Below are 17,087 nucleotides of genomic sequence, written 5' to 3'. Positions count from 1 at the left end.
TCAACAAAACATTAAAGACTCTTACAATGCTCATACATGATAAATAAAATTAAATTACAAGTCAAGACAAAATTTTCTCGCCAAGAGCTTCCATTGCAGTGTCCTAACATGTCACCTTTCTAATGTTCTTGGACATAAATTTAAAAAAGCAGAAACAATAATGTGGTCACTGTTCTTTCACGGAGAACACACCATATTCCTGTATCCAGTGTTCAAAATAGTGACTACCAAGGACACTGTTACAAACCTGGGAGCTTTGCTCCTGTGCATATTAAGTTTCCACAGAGTCCTGAATATGTAAACACAGATTTTAATCAAAATTTAACTATGGCAGTAAGTGCCATCCACCTCCTTTTGGCAGGATGAGAGCCAAAGAACAGTATGGCAGCTACAGATTCACATTTCCCTAAATAAACAGCAGTTTCATCGTGTCTTACGAGTCTGAAAACCAATCTTGACATTTCAGTCAAATTTTAGTTTAATTTTCATTTCTGTTGAGCCTCAAAATTCAGAGACAAAGAAATGACTAAAAGCTTAAACCCTCTGTTTATTTTGTGAGGACTTGCGTGGAAGAAGCGGGCAAGCTGGAGGTATCAACTAGGAGATACTGTGACTACCTGCTCCAGTGCTGCACCACTCAATGCCACCTGTAATTTACAGATTTGCAACACTGACTGCTGATCCCTGACCCAGAAGATAAAGGATCTGGGTAACACACAGAACACAAGCACCGACACTGTCTTCCCCACACCTGAAGGTGTCATGAAAGGAATTTTTTCAGCAGCCAAGAAAACTAAAAATAAGTCTTTCTGCAACACAGCAATCTCAGCCTTTGGATAGGTTTTGAGAGCCTGGGATTTTGATGGCCATTCCTTCCTAGAGACATGGCCTGTGTGACGTGTGCTTGACTAGTAGAGTTCTTGTCTAATTCTCTAGACAGCACTCAATGGCTACCTCAGTTTTACAAGCAAACCCACATGAAGAGGTGAATTAGTAGTTTTGAAAACAGTAGACATAGGTGAAGAGGGTTAAAGAAGCAGCACTGAGAGCTTCAAGCTCCAGATATTTCTCTAGGGAGCTGAGTGATGGTAACTTTTGGAATGACAAAGGTGACATTTTCCTAACATTTCCAGAGGCTTACCGGAAGCCAACACCATTTTCATGTCACTGGAATGACAGCTTCTTTCATGGGAAATGTTTACTGCACCACGACAATAAGAAATCACATTTCTGTCTTTGAACAGATTCAATCTGTATTTCAGACGCTTCCCTAGAGGCATTAGGAGCACTCCCAGTGCCTGAAAGGCGTTTTAAAGAGGTGATTTGGACAAACCTCCAAGCTGGTGACATCTTCTCCTGCCTCAATGAGGACACAGGCCACCACCCACTGCTACTGCAGCTGCCTGGGCTCGGTCTGTGGCTGTGGAGAGCTCCTGACCTGTACTCAGGAACACCGAAGGTCTTTGCACAGCTGCTGACCAGAACGACAACAGCAACAAAGCCTATCTGCAATGCTTTGCAGGTTAGAAAAGAAGACAAAAGCAGTGAAACCTTAACAGCAGAACAATTCCCAGTGGAACTGCAGGCCTGTGGTTACAGCCCTTGCTCAAAACAAGGCTGACTTCAGTCAAACTGAGCAAGAGCACAGATCCCTCCACCTCTCCGAGCACACATTCCGGAGTCTGACCATCCTCATGCCTCACCCAAGGTGCTCCAAGAGAGCCAGGGCCTTTGATTATGTTTCTTCTTGTCTCAAGGCAACAAGCTGGGGTTGGGTTTTCTTTATTTTTTAAACAAACTGCTACTTAAATAATCATGATGCATGAAAACGTTCTGCAAACTTGGAAGTTTTACCCTTCTAGCCATTTATTCACCTTGAGCTTCCCAAATGTATTACTTCCTGACTCTGCCAGAGACAGGATTTGTTTCTACAATGTGGCCTCCATGCAGCATGATATTTAGAAAGACAGGAGGAAAGCTCAAAACAGGCTTGGATCAGAGCAAGTGATGTTTGAGCACGGCCTTTAACTCCTCAGAGACCCCTGCACCTTTTCCATGGGACACGGGCACATAAGAGGTTCAACCACAGTACACATAAAGCATTAAAAAGGTGAGCTGGAATGTTTTATTTATGTGCATAAATGTCAGAGAGAGTTTATCCCAAATACAGAAAAAAAAAATTAAATATATTCAGCATGAGCTCTCTTGTCAGGACATAACAGAACAAGCACTATTTTACACTGTGCCACATGCCTCAGACTTTCCAGTACCTGGAGAATAAACATGACACACTGAAGCTGCCTGCTGTATTGCAGTCAATTTGGTTATGCAATTAATATTTGTATTTGCACATGCTGGCTCTGCAACTACATTTTCATTTCAAATATGCTGACTGTGAGACAAGGAGCAAGAACCTCATGTACTTGTCTTCTGAACATACCACACAGGAGAAGTAGGGCTGTATTGTGTACACTCGTGACTGATAATTATTTTTTTTAATCAGGAAAAACCAAACAGATACTGGCAGAACCCCAAGTCTTACAAGACACGCAGCTATCAGGTGCCTCTGTTTTCTCAGTTCTCATCAGGAGCTGCTCCTGCCAGGAAACACCATTTTATCTGAACCACGTGCACCATGTACTTTAATTTGTGCTGCTACTGTATCAAGAGTTAATATGGACTGCTGATTCAACTCTGTGTTCCATTTATCCATGCAGGTTAACAACACGCTGCAGATTACAAACTACAGGAAGAAGTGGATTCCTTTATCTCCAAAAGATGGCTTGCACCACCTGCAGGTCTTAGCAGAGCTTTACAACAGCCTAACTTGTGAAAACAAAAAAAAAAAAAAAAGGTGAAACTTTCAGACACCAATTTTACACTACTGGGACAACAGTAAAGTCCAATACCTCCTGCATAAGCAAAACAGGAGGCTTCCTTCGGAACAGCCACTGAACATCCGCCCAGCTTGGGCAGTTCTGCTTGCTTTGAGGAGTTCTGCTCTGGTTAGTGTTAAATGGGGTCCTTCAACATGGCACAACCCAAGTTAAGAAACAATCAGTAGCTCACCTTGATGACAAAGGAGACATAAAGAACAGCAGTCCAGGTATTTCCTTCTCAAGCCACCTTATGTACTAAACTGTGGCTTGCAATCCTTAAAACAGCCACAATATACTGTAAAGTCTTCAGAAAACAACTTGGCAACTGCATATCTTTCAAAAGATATTTAAATCTGCCAGTACATCTCACTAACAGATTCTCTTATCATACTTGTTCCTTGGGATTAAAAAAAGAACAGTTCTGCACTCTTTGAAAAGCATAAAGTTTGGGAGGATGAAGCTTACAAGTAAATTACATTGCTTTTATCTCAGAGAATTGAGCTCATCCAAGTAGTACTTGAAAGCAAGATGCATTCAGACAGAATGCAGCAGAATAAAGAGACAAGGTGTCTCTATGGTATTTCAGTGCCCATTAGTAGAGGTTAAAGCAAAGTACTTTTAACAAATTGCAGCTCCAAGGTCTCTGCAGCTGGGCAAGACACAGGAGGTGATCAGTGGACTTCCTGCAAATTCTTAACACTTGAATATGCTGACCTTTAGAGCTTCGCAGAGCTTAACTCCATTTAATTACTCCGCTCCTCCTTTAAATACACCTCTTCCTACACGCAGCCAACATTAGCCACAGAGAATCGCAACACAAAATACAGAAGTGATAGTAACTCTACAAAACAGGTCAAGTTACATTTTCTGCCTACAACTCAACCCCAGTTCTATAAAGAAAACACTGTCTCTTCCAAACTTGGAAGATTTCAGATGTACAGTAATAAGCAAACATGTCACATGAAAGTTAAAATTTCTAATGTTTACTTTGACATAAGAAAATGACAAGATGGGACTTCTAACTTTCAAAATTTTAAAAACAATCCCAAAATTAAATTTGATTCAGATCTTAGGATCCAAAACTGACAGACACAGATGATCTTGGGTACTTGGTCAAGAACCAGCAATGAAAGCTTTTGTAACACATGCTGTAAGATACAGCATTCAATAAACCTGGGAACAAATATTTCAGCGTCACATTAACAACATTTCTAAGTGGGCTCTGATCAAGTTACTACACACCATTCTCCAAAGGATGAGGAAAAGCAGAAAAACTTGTTGAAAAGAAGCAGAATAATTCAGTCTCCAGAAGCCTAGAGCGAAAACTATCATCCTGATTTTGGCTGGCACAGAGTTTATTTTTTCTCAGTAGCCGGTACAGCGCTGTGTTTTGGGTTTTGCCTCTCCTCCCCATTCCACCAGGGAGGTGAGCAGACAGCTCTGTGCTTAGCTGCCAGCTGGACTTAAACCACAACTACTCTTTGCATAACTTATTTAAATATCAGCACGTCCAAGCCAAGATTTCTTTTCTTGGTGGTAGGGATCTGTGCCCGACAGCATATACAGACATATCTGCAATGCCTTATCTGAAATAAGAGCCTCACAGAATCTGTCAAAGTTGAATTCAATTTTCCAGACTCTTCTGCTTTGTCAGGATATACTTTAATACACGTTTTGTAGCGCTGGTTGCTAGAGTTGCATGAAATTTGGGCTTAGATCACTAAAGGACAGTATATATAGGAGCGGTTTAAGAAAATGTGTAACCTGTATTTGTGTGGTGAACACACTCAAGACAAACAAACACAGCAGGAACACAGCCCTTGCAGTTATCCCCTCTGAAGGACTGAGAATAATCCGTGCATTCTCAGCAGAGATTTACCAGATTCTGTAAGGCTTCTAATCAACTGGTACTGTTACCCACTGGCAGGGCAGCACCAAAGGGCAAGAAAGAAAAGGCCCCCACGGTATCTAGGCACGATTAGAGTGGCCCACTGTGACCAGATGTAGCTTTCTTCTGGGAACAGGAAGACCTCACAACCGCTTAGTTGTTTGGGTGTGTTTTTGTTGATTATTTTTTTAACTGGCAAACTTGAAGAGACATCAAAATATTATTATACAGGCTGAGATTCTGCATGTGAACAAAGTCAGTAAGTGGCTGCTGCACTGCCTTAGCCTGTACCAAAGCATCATTCACACCATCTAAACTTATTGTACCTCCTCTTTAAAATGTATAATTGTAAAAAGCATTTAATTTAACACTAACCTGTCAATTTGCATCTCAAGGAAAAATAGATTCGGCTCTAACTGCAATGCATTACAGGGCAGCACACAAAAGACTCCAACCACTAATATTTCTTGGTTGTAGCATTCTGTGCTTAAAGAGAAAGGGCCTTGTATAAAATAGTTACTAACGTGTTTAGCTCTATTAAAAACATAATATTGTTACCTTTCTTCAATTCTGGTCTTGTCCATAAGTGGTTGCTTGATCCACTGATTGACTAGTCTTTGTCCTTGAGGGGTTCTGCATTTATTCAGTAAACCAGCTAGAGACTGTGCAGTATTTGCATTTTCCACAGAACTCTGGCAAGAATGAAAGGAAAAAATATAAAGGAACAAAAGGAAAAACAAAAAAGTTACTGAAGTTTACTGACACCCACTGAATGACACACAGCTACTTAGGAACAGAACATGTTTGTTTTTTTTTTTCCATTAAACTTGGCACCCACCAAAAATGGGAAATGAAACAGTGCAGCATTAAGGTACTTACACTCTGGTCCCTGGAAGATAGGAAGGAAGGAAGGAAGGAAGGAAGGAAGGAAGGAAGGAAGGAAGGAAGGAAGGAAGGAAGGAAGGAAGGAATAGGTTTGTCTATTTTGGAACCAACCCTGACTGAACAGCAAAGTTTAAAGTGTACCTAGTCATGGGGCAGTTTGCATTTTGACTAGCAAAAGTGGAAATACATCTATATATTTGCTAGATTGCTCTTCTTATGGTCAAAAAAATATAGGGGTCCTGTCCATCACAAAAAAGCAGCAAGAAACAGGACTCAAGTTCAAGGGGTTTGGTTTGAGAACTTTAGGGGTTGCTGGTGGGGGGAACAACACAACAGAATCAGGCAATGGGGAAGAGCAGTTCCTTGAATTCTCTCAAGCTTCCCCAGATTACCTCTGCAGTGCTATAAACACCTCCAAACTCAGCTCTGTTCAAATTATAGTTCATTACCCATAACTCAGGTTTAATACTAGCTGGACTCCAGACAGCCTTTTGGGCATTTTTGTTGCGGTTTGGTTTTCGCACAAACAGCTACAAAGCAAAAATTTTGGTTAATATTGAACAAACAAGTTTGTTTCAACTCTTGACTTTTGAAATTAAAATCTCAACCCTCTCTACACAAGAAAAGCTGCAACTAAAACAGCAAGCAAGCATTCAGGTCTGGATGCTCCTGTATGTAGAACCAGAGTCACAACAACAGGAAATGAGCGCCATGAGAAGCAGTACTGACCCATTCAGCCCCTGGAAGATCTAATATCTAAAGTGCATGGGCCAATTCTCAGTGTTCTGGGCAGTATGACACACTAAAAGCTTCTGAAAGTAAGGAAGTGCCACAGAATACATAAATATGCACAAATCACCTACTTCAGCACATCCAATGTGTAAGGTACAGTACATTCCAGAAAATCAACTGCATCTGCTGCACCGCAAGAACTTTACACCTCACAGAGCAACTCAAATTACAAAATAATTTGACTTTGCTTTACTGCTGTCCAAAAACCTCCACACACACATCCTACCACGCAGGCAGCTTCCTGCTCCATGGAAAAATCTTTGTTCCAAGGCTCCCAACAGCCCCTGAAGGCACAGCAGTCTATTTCCTATCACAAAACATGTAACACCTGCAAGGACTTGTAAAGGAATGTAGCTAAAACAGAACTTCCTAGAACGCCCTCCATAAAGCTTGAGAAGAGATGTACTTTTTGCTTCATTCCCTAGAGAGGTGCTCAGCAGCAGGAAATAAAAAAAAAAAATTAAAATTCAGAACATCTCTCTTCAGGGGCTAACCAGCTCAGATGCTGAATATATGCTCTGTTTTCCTGCAGAAATTCCTTCATACAGGAGCCATAATCTGTGATATCTTCTTATAAGTCTGAAATGCAAGATTAGGCCCAAGCAAAGATCATTAAGCAGGGCTTACTAATGTGGAAACAGGAAAAAAGCTGACACAGCACATGAATTCGAGTCCACATTTTCCTCTAACTATAGAAATGGGCAAAGCAGAAAAACAGATTTGGCAGGAGGTATGAAGGAGTCTGTCACAACCTGTCTGGATTTGTAGAAAATGTGTGTAAAAAAGGTAAAACTGGCATCAAAACATGACAGTTAGCAGGACACGGTGCTTTCAGAACGTTCTCAAGTGCTGTCCTCTTCACTGCCAGCCCTCCTTTCCTGACACCACTGCCATTGCTCCTGCCATGTGCTGCATGTTCCACTAACACCATCTAACTCCTGTGGCCACTTCCCACCTCCCTGATGATCTCCTCTCCCCTTCTACATTTAAAATAATCTGTCCCAGATTGAAAGATGTATTCCATTTGCCATCTGTATGGCAGTTGTCTTCTGTTAAGTGGGCAGTTTTCTTCATCTCTTCCACAAACCAGTCCTCTCTCAGGGGAGACATCTGCTGATAATGGGCTATTGAATGTCACTGCAGGACTGATAAGAAGTAGAACATCCCACTGGGAGATGCTCTGCCTGGAGGGAGGAGCCAAGCATTCCTACCTGGATATAATCTTGAGTTTCTGGAACACCAGCATGGCTTTTCCTGCACTGGATTTCCCAGAGGAACAGCTGCCTCTTCCACTGCAGGAAGACTGCACCCTTTTCTACAGGATCACTGCTCCAACAGAACCACACCTGACACTCCAGGAGGACTGCAGCCACAATTCCAATTGGACTGCTGCCAACACCCTGACCAACAGGGTGTCAGGCTGTATTCTGATTCTGTCAGTGTTGTTTTGGTCACTGCATTGTTTATTTTATCTTTTTCTTTTCTTCCCTAATAAAGAACTGGTATTCCTGCTCCCATATTTTTTGCCTGAGAGCCCACCCTAATTTCAAATTTATTCAAATTTCAATTCAGAGGGACAGAGTCTACATCTTTTTTCCATTTCAGGGGAGGCTCCTGCCTTCCTTAGCAGACACCTGTCTTTCCAAACCAGACATAAACCAACAAGAAACAGAAATTAAAAAGGTGGTAAGAGTATCTAAATGTTTAAAACACACATTGCAGGAGAGTAACTGAGAACAAAGCTATAATGTAGAAGTCACCATTAATCAGGATCTGGGGAACTGCAGTTGGGCAGTCAGGCTCATTATCAAGCAGCTAAGTAATTAAGTATATTGTAAACCAGTTACTAACTGAATTATGTATTTCTTACCTGAAAAAGGTTGAGGGCTTGAACAGCTGCATTGTCTAGAACCATATATTGACTAAGATCAAACGTAGTCAGTTCAAACTGTCCAAAATTAGACTCATCTGACAGCAACTCCAAAAACTTGATAACAGCTGACAAAGACGAAACAGCAACCTGAAGTTGTTTAAAAAAAAACACATCACATTCTAGTTAGAAACACTCATGAATCCAAGAGGATTTGATAAATGCTCCCAGAAAATTACAGCTGGGGAAGACTTTGAGCCACGTCAATTCTGGCAGGGCTATGAGAGACTCATCCTGTTTGACAAGACTTCATTTCCAAAGGGGCGTTCTACGGCACTGCGGCGTCGTTCTAGGCAGGTGCAGGAACAACACACGAGCCATCTGCATAATCTGATCAACAAAATGTGAAGTTGCACACCTTGCCAGCTTTCCAAAGCTGTTATCAGGATGCTTCCAGCTCAGGAACACAAACAAGTTATACTGCACAGATAAATGAGATATGCTGGATCATCTCAGGACATGGTTTCAGGGTTAGTTTTCAGCCAGAACAAGCATCTGATCTGACTCACTGCACAGCACTGCTGAGTGCCAGCACAAAAGAGAAGCAGCAGCGTGACTGACTTGTTCAGCTGCAACACACTTCAAACAACTCTAATCTGTTATGAAATTACACATTAAGGGAGCGTAATTGTGAGTCTTACACCTGCAGTGAGCATCAGCAGTGAAGGGCATTTTAAAACTTGTTTATCTCAACAAATTGCCTCTTGTTTGCAGCTAAGAACAAACATGCAGGCACTAAATCATATACTTAAGCCAAAAAATATTATCATAAACATTACTCTGTTTTCAAATACCAATTTTCCTATCATGCAAAATAACCAGAGTATTGTATTTCAGTCCTTAGGGTAGACAGATTATGAACAGGAGGCACCTCTTCTGCAGCCTATTTGCTTAGCTATTTAAAGGAGTTTCTCCTTTAAAGCCATAAGTGAATGGTTTTCTCCATTTCTTCCAAGAGCCCTGGTGTGCAGCTCTAACACAGACCCAAGCTAGCAGAACTGCTGAACACTTCAGCAAGAATGCAGAGGAGATCAGCTCACATCAGGTGCACACACCACTCCACTTTTTAGAAAGAGGCACACTGAACACTGCTCACCTGCTTTTCCATCTCTGGCAGTGCTGCACTGTTCAGCTGCTCTTCCTTTTTTGATTTCAACAAGCGATTGAGATCCTGAACAATGTCTTTTGTTGTGAAATCTGCCTTCTTCCTGTCTGTAATCAGGATTCCTCCCCTCTGAACGACCTGTTGTTCACAAACACAGTTATCAATTAATTTCAGTATTTAAGGGACAGATGTTGACCACACAGAAGCAAACCCCGCAGTGGTACTTATTTACTTCTAGGCTGCAGGGAGAGGATTGTCAGACGAGATTTTAGAGCTTTTGTTGATTAAAGGGCAAATAAATCCACAAGCAATACATTCTGCATGCATAAATCAAAACTTCCTCGAATTTAGATACTGGTCCTTGGTTTTTCCACAAATCCGAGCCTGGCTAAAAAACTGAGCTTTTTAGAGGTTTTGTCTGTCAGCCACAGTGGTTCCCTTACTTGTCTGAGTTTCCCCATCTCCCCTGCGGTCTCTCCTCCTGGCAGCACACACTCCTTCGGGCCCAGTTGAACCAGTAGAGCTTCAAGGTTGGAGAACTGATCGTTATCCGGGAACTCACAAACACTCAATTTTCTCAGAGTAGTGTCGACATAGCCCACTCCTACTACTCTCTGCCCATCAGCAGCAGACAGCTTCACCCCCACAACCCCAATGGCTGTGGACATGTCATTGTTGGCAAAGAGAACTTCCTCAAACTGGGCAAGATTTCCTGGAGAACCCTACTTAGAAAAAGAGAAACACTTTTTTAAAAGCAGCGTACACACACACTTTCTTTCTTTCAAAATAACAACTGATAAAACGAAGTACCGAGCAGTCCATTCATATAAAATACACAGCTCTTCTGGTTTTTTAACCATCTGAATTTTACATATCACCTACACAGAGGAAAGCACTTCAGGTTTCCTTGATTTCCCAACCTATGGCAAAGACACAGGTCAAGCTCTTTCAGCCTTAAGAGCAGTAGAAAAGACAGTGATATTGTACAACTGCCACATAACCAAGATACAACAATCAGGTGTGATTTTTCATCACCAAAAATCCCAAAACTCCAAGCAGGAAAAAGCTATGGGGCTTTTTTCTTTCATCTCACAACTATAAAGAAAGGTTGAAAATTGTACCTTGTAAGCTAAATACCAGTCATTTTCTTTGACAGATTTGCTCCCTGCTTTGTTCTTGTAAACTTCAACTCTGTAATGACGAACCAGAAGCAGGTCCCTCACAAAAGATTCAAAGTTCATTTTACTAAGCACAACACTCTCAAGCTTCTCAGTTCCTACCAAAAAAAAAAAAAGACAATTATGAGATACCTGCATTTTTTCATAAAGCTTATTTTCTTATTTTCTGTAATCAAAATCCCCAAGAACTGCCTTCAGAAGGCACTGTCTTAATATCAAAGAAGCAAACACGTAGATCCCATGAAACAACACAAATCCACAACATTCAACTGGTTAATACTAATGAAGAAAGCATTCTCTCCAAATAAAAACAATGTTCAATTCCTAATTTCAGTTAACAAGTATGCTAATTTATACAAAGGGATATGTTCCTCCCCTTCCCCTCTGACAATATTCTTGCCTTGGTTTGTTTACTAATTAATATTTCACATATTTTCATTTAATAAGGATTAGAAGTCTGCTACAGGTCCTCCTGTTGTACATCTTTTCTTTCCTGGATAAGCAGCTTCTGTTGACAGAAAAGACTGCCGCCCTATTCACACTCACACAACACGTGCGCCAAGACATTCCCCTTTTATCATAATGTATCCAGCAAAAACAATATATCATCAAAAAAAATAGCAGTTTACATTAAAACCTCACTTAGAAAGTGCCTAATTGACAAATTTCTTGCTTCTGCTCCTGTATGTGCAAGCAGAGGATGCAGCTGAACAAATTTAATTCCATGTAGCTGCCCAGAGGAGCAATACCACTTCCACCTCCCCAACGCCAGCAGCAGCCCACTCTCAGAACAAGCTAATTCCACTCCTGAGCAAATGAGGATTTCAGGTGAGTACATCAAGCTTTCTGCCAGGCTGGGAAGTGGAACTAACTCGGACTGGTGTCAGACACACTGGAGTCAGACAAGCCACCAAGCACGAGCAACAGGGAGAATCACATCTCTTTCAGCAGCATGCCACAGTCGCATTTCAGGCTCTTCCTCCCTTTCCACCAAGGATGTTAAACAGCAAACTTCCACACCCATAGGAACTTATGGGCTTCTCTTAAGTAGGATTTTTCATTTTCTTTCCTCAAACATCTAGTAAGATTTTTTTGAAATAGGCAAAAAAAACCACCCTCATTCTACATAATTATATTCTCTTTCCCAGTGTAGAACTGTCCCAACAAAACACAATTTTTCTTATTTTTTTCAGCTGAGACAATACACTAGCAGGGGGTGGGGAGCAGCTGAAGTTCATATGTACTTTGAAATCAACCTGAAAGCAAAAAGTGCAGTTTTATGCTTTTAGTTGGATGTGGTAGATAAGGCTTGAGAGGGTTTAAAACTGGAGCTGGTAGTCACGTCATTGCACCTGCAAAATAACTGCAAAATAACAAATTGAATACAACAATAACACTGATGCATGTCTCCAGCCAGGAAGACACATCAAGCTTCGGGGAGAGCTGGGGTTTTTAAATGTTTTTCTTTACCTATGACCTCATCACTCACAATAGAAAGGAAAAAGCATATGAGAATGCCATGTTTTCAAAAAAAAAAAAAACTGGTTTATTAAAAGAGATTTATTTTGTAAAATCTGAGCCAATAACTCAGCAACATTGTGATCCTCGAGGTCAAGGCTAATACTAAGGTTTGTACCTTCCGACAAGATAATTTATCGTGATGCTCTCACCCCCGACATCTGCAAGCTGCCCTGCCTTATACCAAGTGACAAACGAAAAGCAGCACGGCGCGGCCGCCCGAGGAAAGCCCATGAAACACACGGGAACATTCCAAAGCCAAGAACGCCACTCCGTGATTCCCGGCCTCCACGAACCAGAGCGGACACCGGAACACGGGCACCGCTCAGCATCTCCCTTCCCGCACCCAGCCGCCCCGGGAGGGCGGGCAGGGACCCGCAGCACCGCCCGCCCTGAGCCCGGGCCACCCACGAAACGCCGCTCTGAGCCCCCTCCTCGTGACACCCGCAGGCCTCGGCCTTGCCAACGGGGCACCGGCCGCCACGGCGTCCCGGGGGCTGCCAGGGACTACCGGGGGCTGCCAGGGACTACCGGGGGCTGCCAGGGACTACCGGGGGCTGCCAGGGGCCACCTCCTTCCTCCGCTCCCCCTCGAGGCCCGCCGCAGCCAGGCCGGGGGCAGGCGGGCCCCCCCCCGCTCCCGGGGCTCCCCCGCGCACGCCGCCACCCACCCGGTGCCCCCGCCAGCTGGCGGATGACGGCGCGGGTGCGGAAGAGCTCGCGGGCCGCCAGCCGCGCGTCCGCGCCGTGCACCGTGTAGTAGTCGCCGCGCTCGAAGAAGCGCACGGTGGTGTCGGGCTTCTCGGGCAGCGAGAGCACGGCGCGCACGAAGCCCGCCTCGGCCCCCGCGCCCTCGGGCCACACGGCCTCCCGCGGCGGCTCCACCGCCATCTTGTGCCGCCGCCGCCGCCGCCGCCGCCGCCGCCGCCTCCCGCCAAACACGCCACGCGCGCGCCGGCGCGCCGGCGGCGGCGCCCAATCGCTGCGCGGTCCGCGCCGCGCGTCACGCCCCGCCCCGCCCAATCGCTGGGGCGCCCGCTCCGCGCGTCACGCCCGCCCCGATGGCGCGCCGCCCCGCGCGCCGCCGCCGCGGCAACGGCGGTGGCGCAGGGCCGGGGCTCCGCGCTGCCTCCATCGCCGAGTTACAGCGTCCCTTGGGCTGGAAAACGCCTCTGGGAGCATCGAGTGCAACCCGCGGGCGGACACCGCCGTGTGGAGCAGACCGCGGCACCGAGTGCCGCGTGGAGCCTTTCCTTAAACGCCCCCCGGGACGGTGACTCCGCCACCTGCCTGGGCAGAACTGCTCCGAATGCCCAAGCACACGCCACGTGGAGCCTTTCCTTAAACGCCCCCCGGGACGGTGACTCCGCCACCTGCCTGGGCAGAGCTGCTCCGAATGCCCAAGCACACGCCACGTGGAGCCTTTCCTTAAACGCCCCCCGGGACGGTGACTCCGCCACCTGCCTGGGCAGAACTGCTCCGAATGCCCAAGCACACGCCACGTGGAGCCTTTCCTTAAACGCCCCCCGGGACGGTGACTCCGCCACCTGCCTGGGCAGAACTGCTCCGAATGCCCAAGCACACGCTGCACAGCCAGCGTGCCCCTGGCGGCCGTGCCGAGGTGGTCACTCTGTGCTCCGTGAGGAGAAGAGGGTCCTGTCCGCGCTGCCAGAAGGAGCGCAGGCCGAGAGCAGGGCTGTCACCCCGGCCACTCACACTGCCAGCGGCTGTGGGTGACAGGCTGCCCCTGCTTACAGCAGGAATGGTGTCCAGAGTCCCCATGTGTTCCCCCCAGCAAAGAGAGAGCAGCTCTTGCCCTCCTTCCAGGGGGGTTGCTCCTTCCAGGCAGCACAAGGAACAGGGCAAATGGCCAAAAAGTCCAAGGCTTGACCCCCATTTACACACAGGGATTACCCAGCCCAGGGACAGAAAGGACAGGGACTGCCCTGTGGCACTCAGAGGTATCCCAAGCTCTGGCTACATGGTGGTCCTCATGCCCAGAATGCTTTAGGTTTTTGGTTTTTCATGCTCTTTTCCTGGCACTATCCTTAACGTTTTTCTTTTTTGTTTTGTTTGCCTGGTTTATCTTACACTGCAAATGCCCAAAGGAATAGAAAGAGTATAGATGACAATCTTTTGGTGATTATAGTCTAAGAATTGTCAGAAATGCCGTGTTTCATCAGCTAAGTGAAGCATTCTTGGAAACTTCTCTTACCTTGCACCGCTTTTCATCTTTCCAATCAGAAACCATGGTATCCCAATTCCCAAATTCTTGTATCCCAATCCAGCTGCCTGCACACTATCACCTATGGACAAACCACATCTTCTATTTTACATGCCTCAGTATTTCTTGCATAAATGTGATGTTCTGGTTTGTGTACCTTGTACAGAACATCCCCTTGTTTGCCCACCATTGCTTTCTCCCTCATTTCTTCCCTATATTAGTCAGCCTCTCAAAACTCATCTCCCATCCTTCCTTTCTTCCTCCCTCCCTCCCATCTGTTTCCAGCTAAGGAATGCTTTTGGGACCTCTGTTTCTAGATTTTCTCACCTGGCTTCTCTCTTCTTTGTAATTGGCGAACCAATGTGCTGATCTTCAATGATTCTTGGTATCAATATTTGCTTTCCGAAAGGCCCTCAGATGCCCACTTAAGAACCACGTCAGGTGTTCACACTAAACTAACTTTTTACTGGGCCGCCCTGGCCTGAAGGTGTTGCCATGTGCTGCCTGTTCCAGCGCAGGGAACGCTTTGGTGTCCCCACCTCACTCCTGCCCAGTGTCGCTCTTGGCTTCCCATCCCCACTTCAGCCTTTCCCTCCCCAAACCCAGTGCTGTATCCCTGAGGGAACACAGCTTTTCCAGCTGCCTTCAGAGCCCTTCTGTAAGTGCATTTGCTGAAGGATCACAGTGGCTCTTGTGGGGGAGAGGAAGTCCAATCTGCCTTAAATTGACTTAGGAAGGAAGGAGAAAAGCAGGCAGGTCTCTAGAGCTTTGACAGCTTTGTAGTGGCCCCAAATCTTCCTCTTATCTCCATAACAATAGTAAAAATGGCACTGCTCTGGCTAGCCAAATATATTTCTTTTCAGTATGAATAAGTGTGCTTCTTTTCAGAAGCAGCTGAACTATCTGATCTGACACTTCCCTCCACCAAAAGAGCTTGCTTGCAGCAGTAGTCACACGGTAAATTCAGCCCGAACAGCTGTCATTTAGCAAGTACATTGCCTTGGGAATGCCCTCACAGTGTCAGGCAACCTTGCCCAGCACCGATAATACCAGGTCAGCCCAGAATACACATTTTGAATAGCTGGGGCTGCTTGTCTTTGCACGCACCGATGGTTGCGGATGAGGCAGGAGCCAGGACAGGGAGAAAAGGAGCGTCCCACACAAACATCTGGAGACAGGGTGGACTCCAGGGACCTCACTGTCATCTTCAAAAGCGATAAAATAATGGGACCTCACTGTCATCTTCAAAAGCGATAAAATAATGCCTGCTAAGCTGTAATTGCTGCGTGTGGCAGCGTTTCCCAGCCCTGGGCTGGTTGCACCTCCTCGGCCAGCCTTTGCTCGGGGCAGCTCCGCAGGCTGGCCTCGCAGCGAGCCTCCACCCAAAGCGGCCGCTAATGCCCCGAGCGGGCTGGCCGCAGCCCGTGAGCAGCGCTGGTGCTGCGGCGTCCCTCGCACAGAAGAGCTCAGCCCGCGGAGCCTTCCCGCCGAGCTCTGCCGGGGTCTGCGTGCCGCGGCTCCTCCCGGGCAGCGGCAGCAGGACCGCGGGTCCGCACGGGCCAGCTCCGGGCAGGGAGCGATGGCTCCCTGTGCTCTTGCAGGGAGTTCCCTTTTCCCTTGCCCATCAGCAGCGACGGGAATGGGGTGTCTGTGATTGTTATGCCCACGGCAGGTGGAAAACTGCTGCTAATCTGGACCTTAAGTAATTTTTTTTTTTTTTTTTTTTTTTTTTTTTGCGTTCTTAGGCGTAAGGAGCGTAGAGAGGAAAGTTACAATAGGTTTTCAGTTAGGAAAATGGATGTCCTGTAACCACTTCGCAGGGAAAAGAAAAGAGAAAAAAAATAAATTCTGTTTCACCAGTGGTTAATTGGTACACAGCTGTGATCAGTGGCAGCTCTAATGCTTTCGAGCTGGTGGGGATGTCACCAGAAAATCTGGTGTGTAGCTGTGTGTGCACTCGTGCCGTGCAGCAGGGACTTAACATTAACAGGATAAGAATATTTAGATAATGTAAGTTTGAAAACAGAAAATATGGCTGTTGCCTAGTAGAGAAACTTTTAACTTTCTTTTGTTTGCATTTTTCATTCAGATTTGGCACAGCCATGCTCTACTTGGCAGGCAAGTGGAAAAATTTTGCGGTGCATTTAGAGGATAGTAGAGGGAAAAAAAAAATCACTTTTTACATGTGTGAGGTTTTCACACACTATCCACTGGTCAGTTTTTCCTCTGCCATCACATACCACTTCCTTTTTGTGCAAGTCTGCCCTTGCACGTCCCTGCTAAGACAAGGATTTTAACAAAATCCATAAAACCCTCTGCGTTTGGGATCAACTATTCCAAACATACAGGGCACGCCTGTATGCCGGACTGCCTGCATGCCCTGGGATGGACCTGTACCAGACTGCAGCCTCTCCTGGGAGCTGCTGGAATTCCCTAACTAGCACTTGTAAAGTTGGAGCAGCAGAGCTGCTAGCACTTTTAGTTTCCTCGAATATTTTTCTGGCTATTTCATGCCATCCAGCGTCACTGTATTCTGGTGATCAAAGTCCAGCAGGTGAGGATATAAATAAACATGGTTCACAAACAGTGTTGTTCCTCTTACCAAACTACTCTGATTGTTCAGGAGGGTAATGGGTACAGTACTGTCAACAGACCCCACACATGCAACACTGACCTTTCATTTTCTAGC

General features: G+C 45.5%; 1 protein-coding gene across 1 annotated transcript in view; it reads right to left on the bottom strand.

Annotated features, from left to right (window-relative positions):
* MSH2 (mutS homolog 2) overlaps window positions 1-13,103 on the bottom strand; it is a 45,959-nt gene extending 32,856 nt beyond the window's left edge. Inside the window, exons 1-6 of the mRNA XM_068186529.1 lie at window positions 12,846-13,103; window positions 10,601-10,755; window positions 9,923-10,201; window positions 9,471-9,617; window positions 8,315-8,464; window positions 5,326-5,459 (exon numbers count right to left, since the gene is read on the bottom strand). Coding sequence (XP_068042630.1) covers window positions 5,326-5,459; window positions 8,315-8,464; window positions 9,471-9,617; window positions 9,923-10,201; window positions 10,601-10,755; window positions 12,846-13,065 — 1,085 coding nt within the window. The 5' untranslated portion in view covers window positions 13,066-13,103. The remainder of the gene's footprint in view (window positions 1-5,325; window positions 5,460-8,314; window positions 8,465-9,470; window positions 9,618-9,922; window positions 10,202-10,600; window positions 10,756-12,845) is intronic.
* Between the last annotated feature and the right edge of the window lie 3,984 nt (window positions 13,104-17,087).

The sequence above is a fragment of the Anomalospiza imberbis genome, chromosome 3 (genome assembly GCF_031753505.1).
Source record: "Anomalospiza imberbis isolate Cuckoo-Finch-1a 21T00152 chromosome 3, ASM3175350v1, whole genome shotgun sequence".
Taxonomy (NCBI): domain Eukaryota; kingdom Metazoa; phylum Chordata; class Aves; order Passeriformes; family Viduidae; genus Anomalospiza; species Anomalospiza imberbis.
Note: the sequence above shows the minus strand (reverse complement) of the source record. Positions and strands in the feature narration are given on the sequence as shown.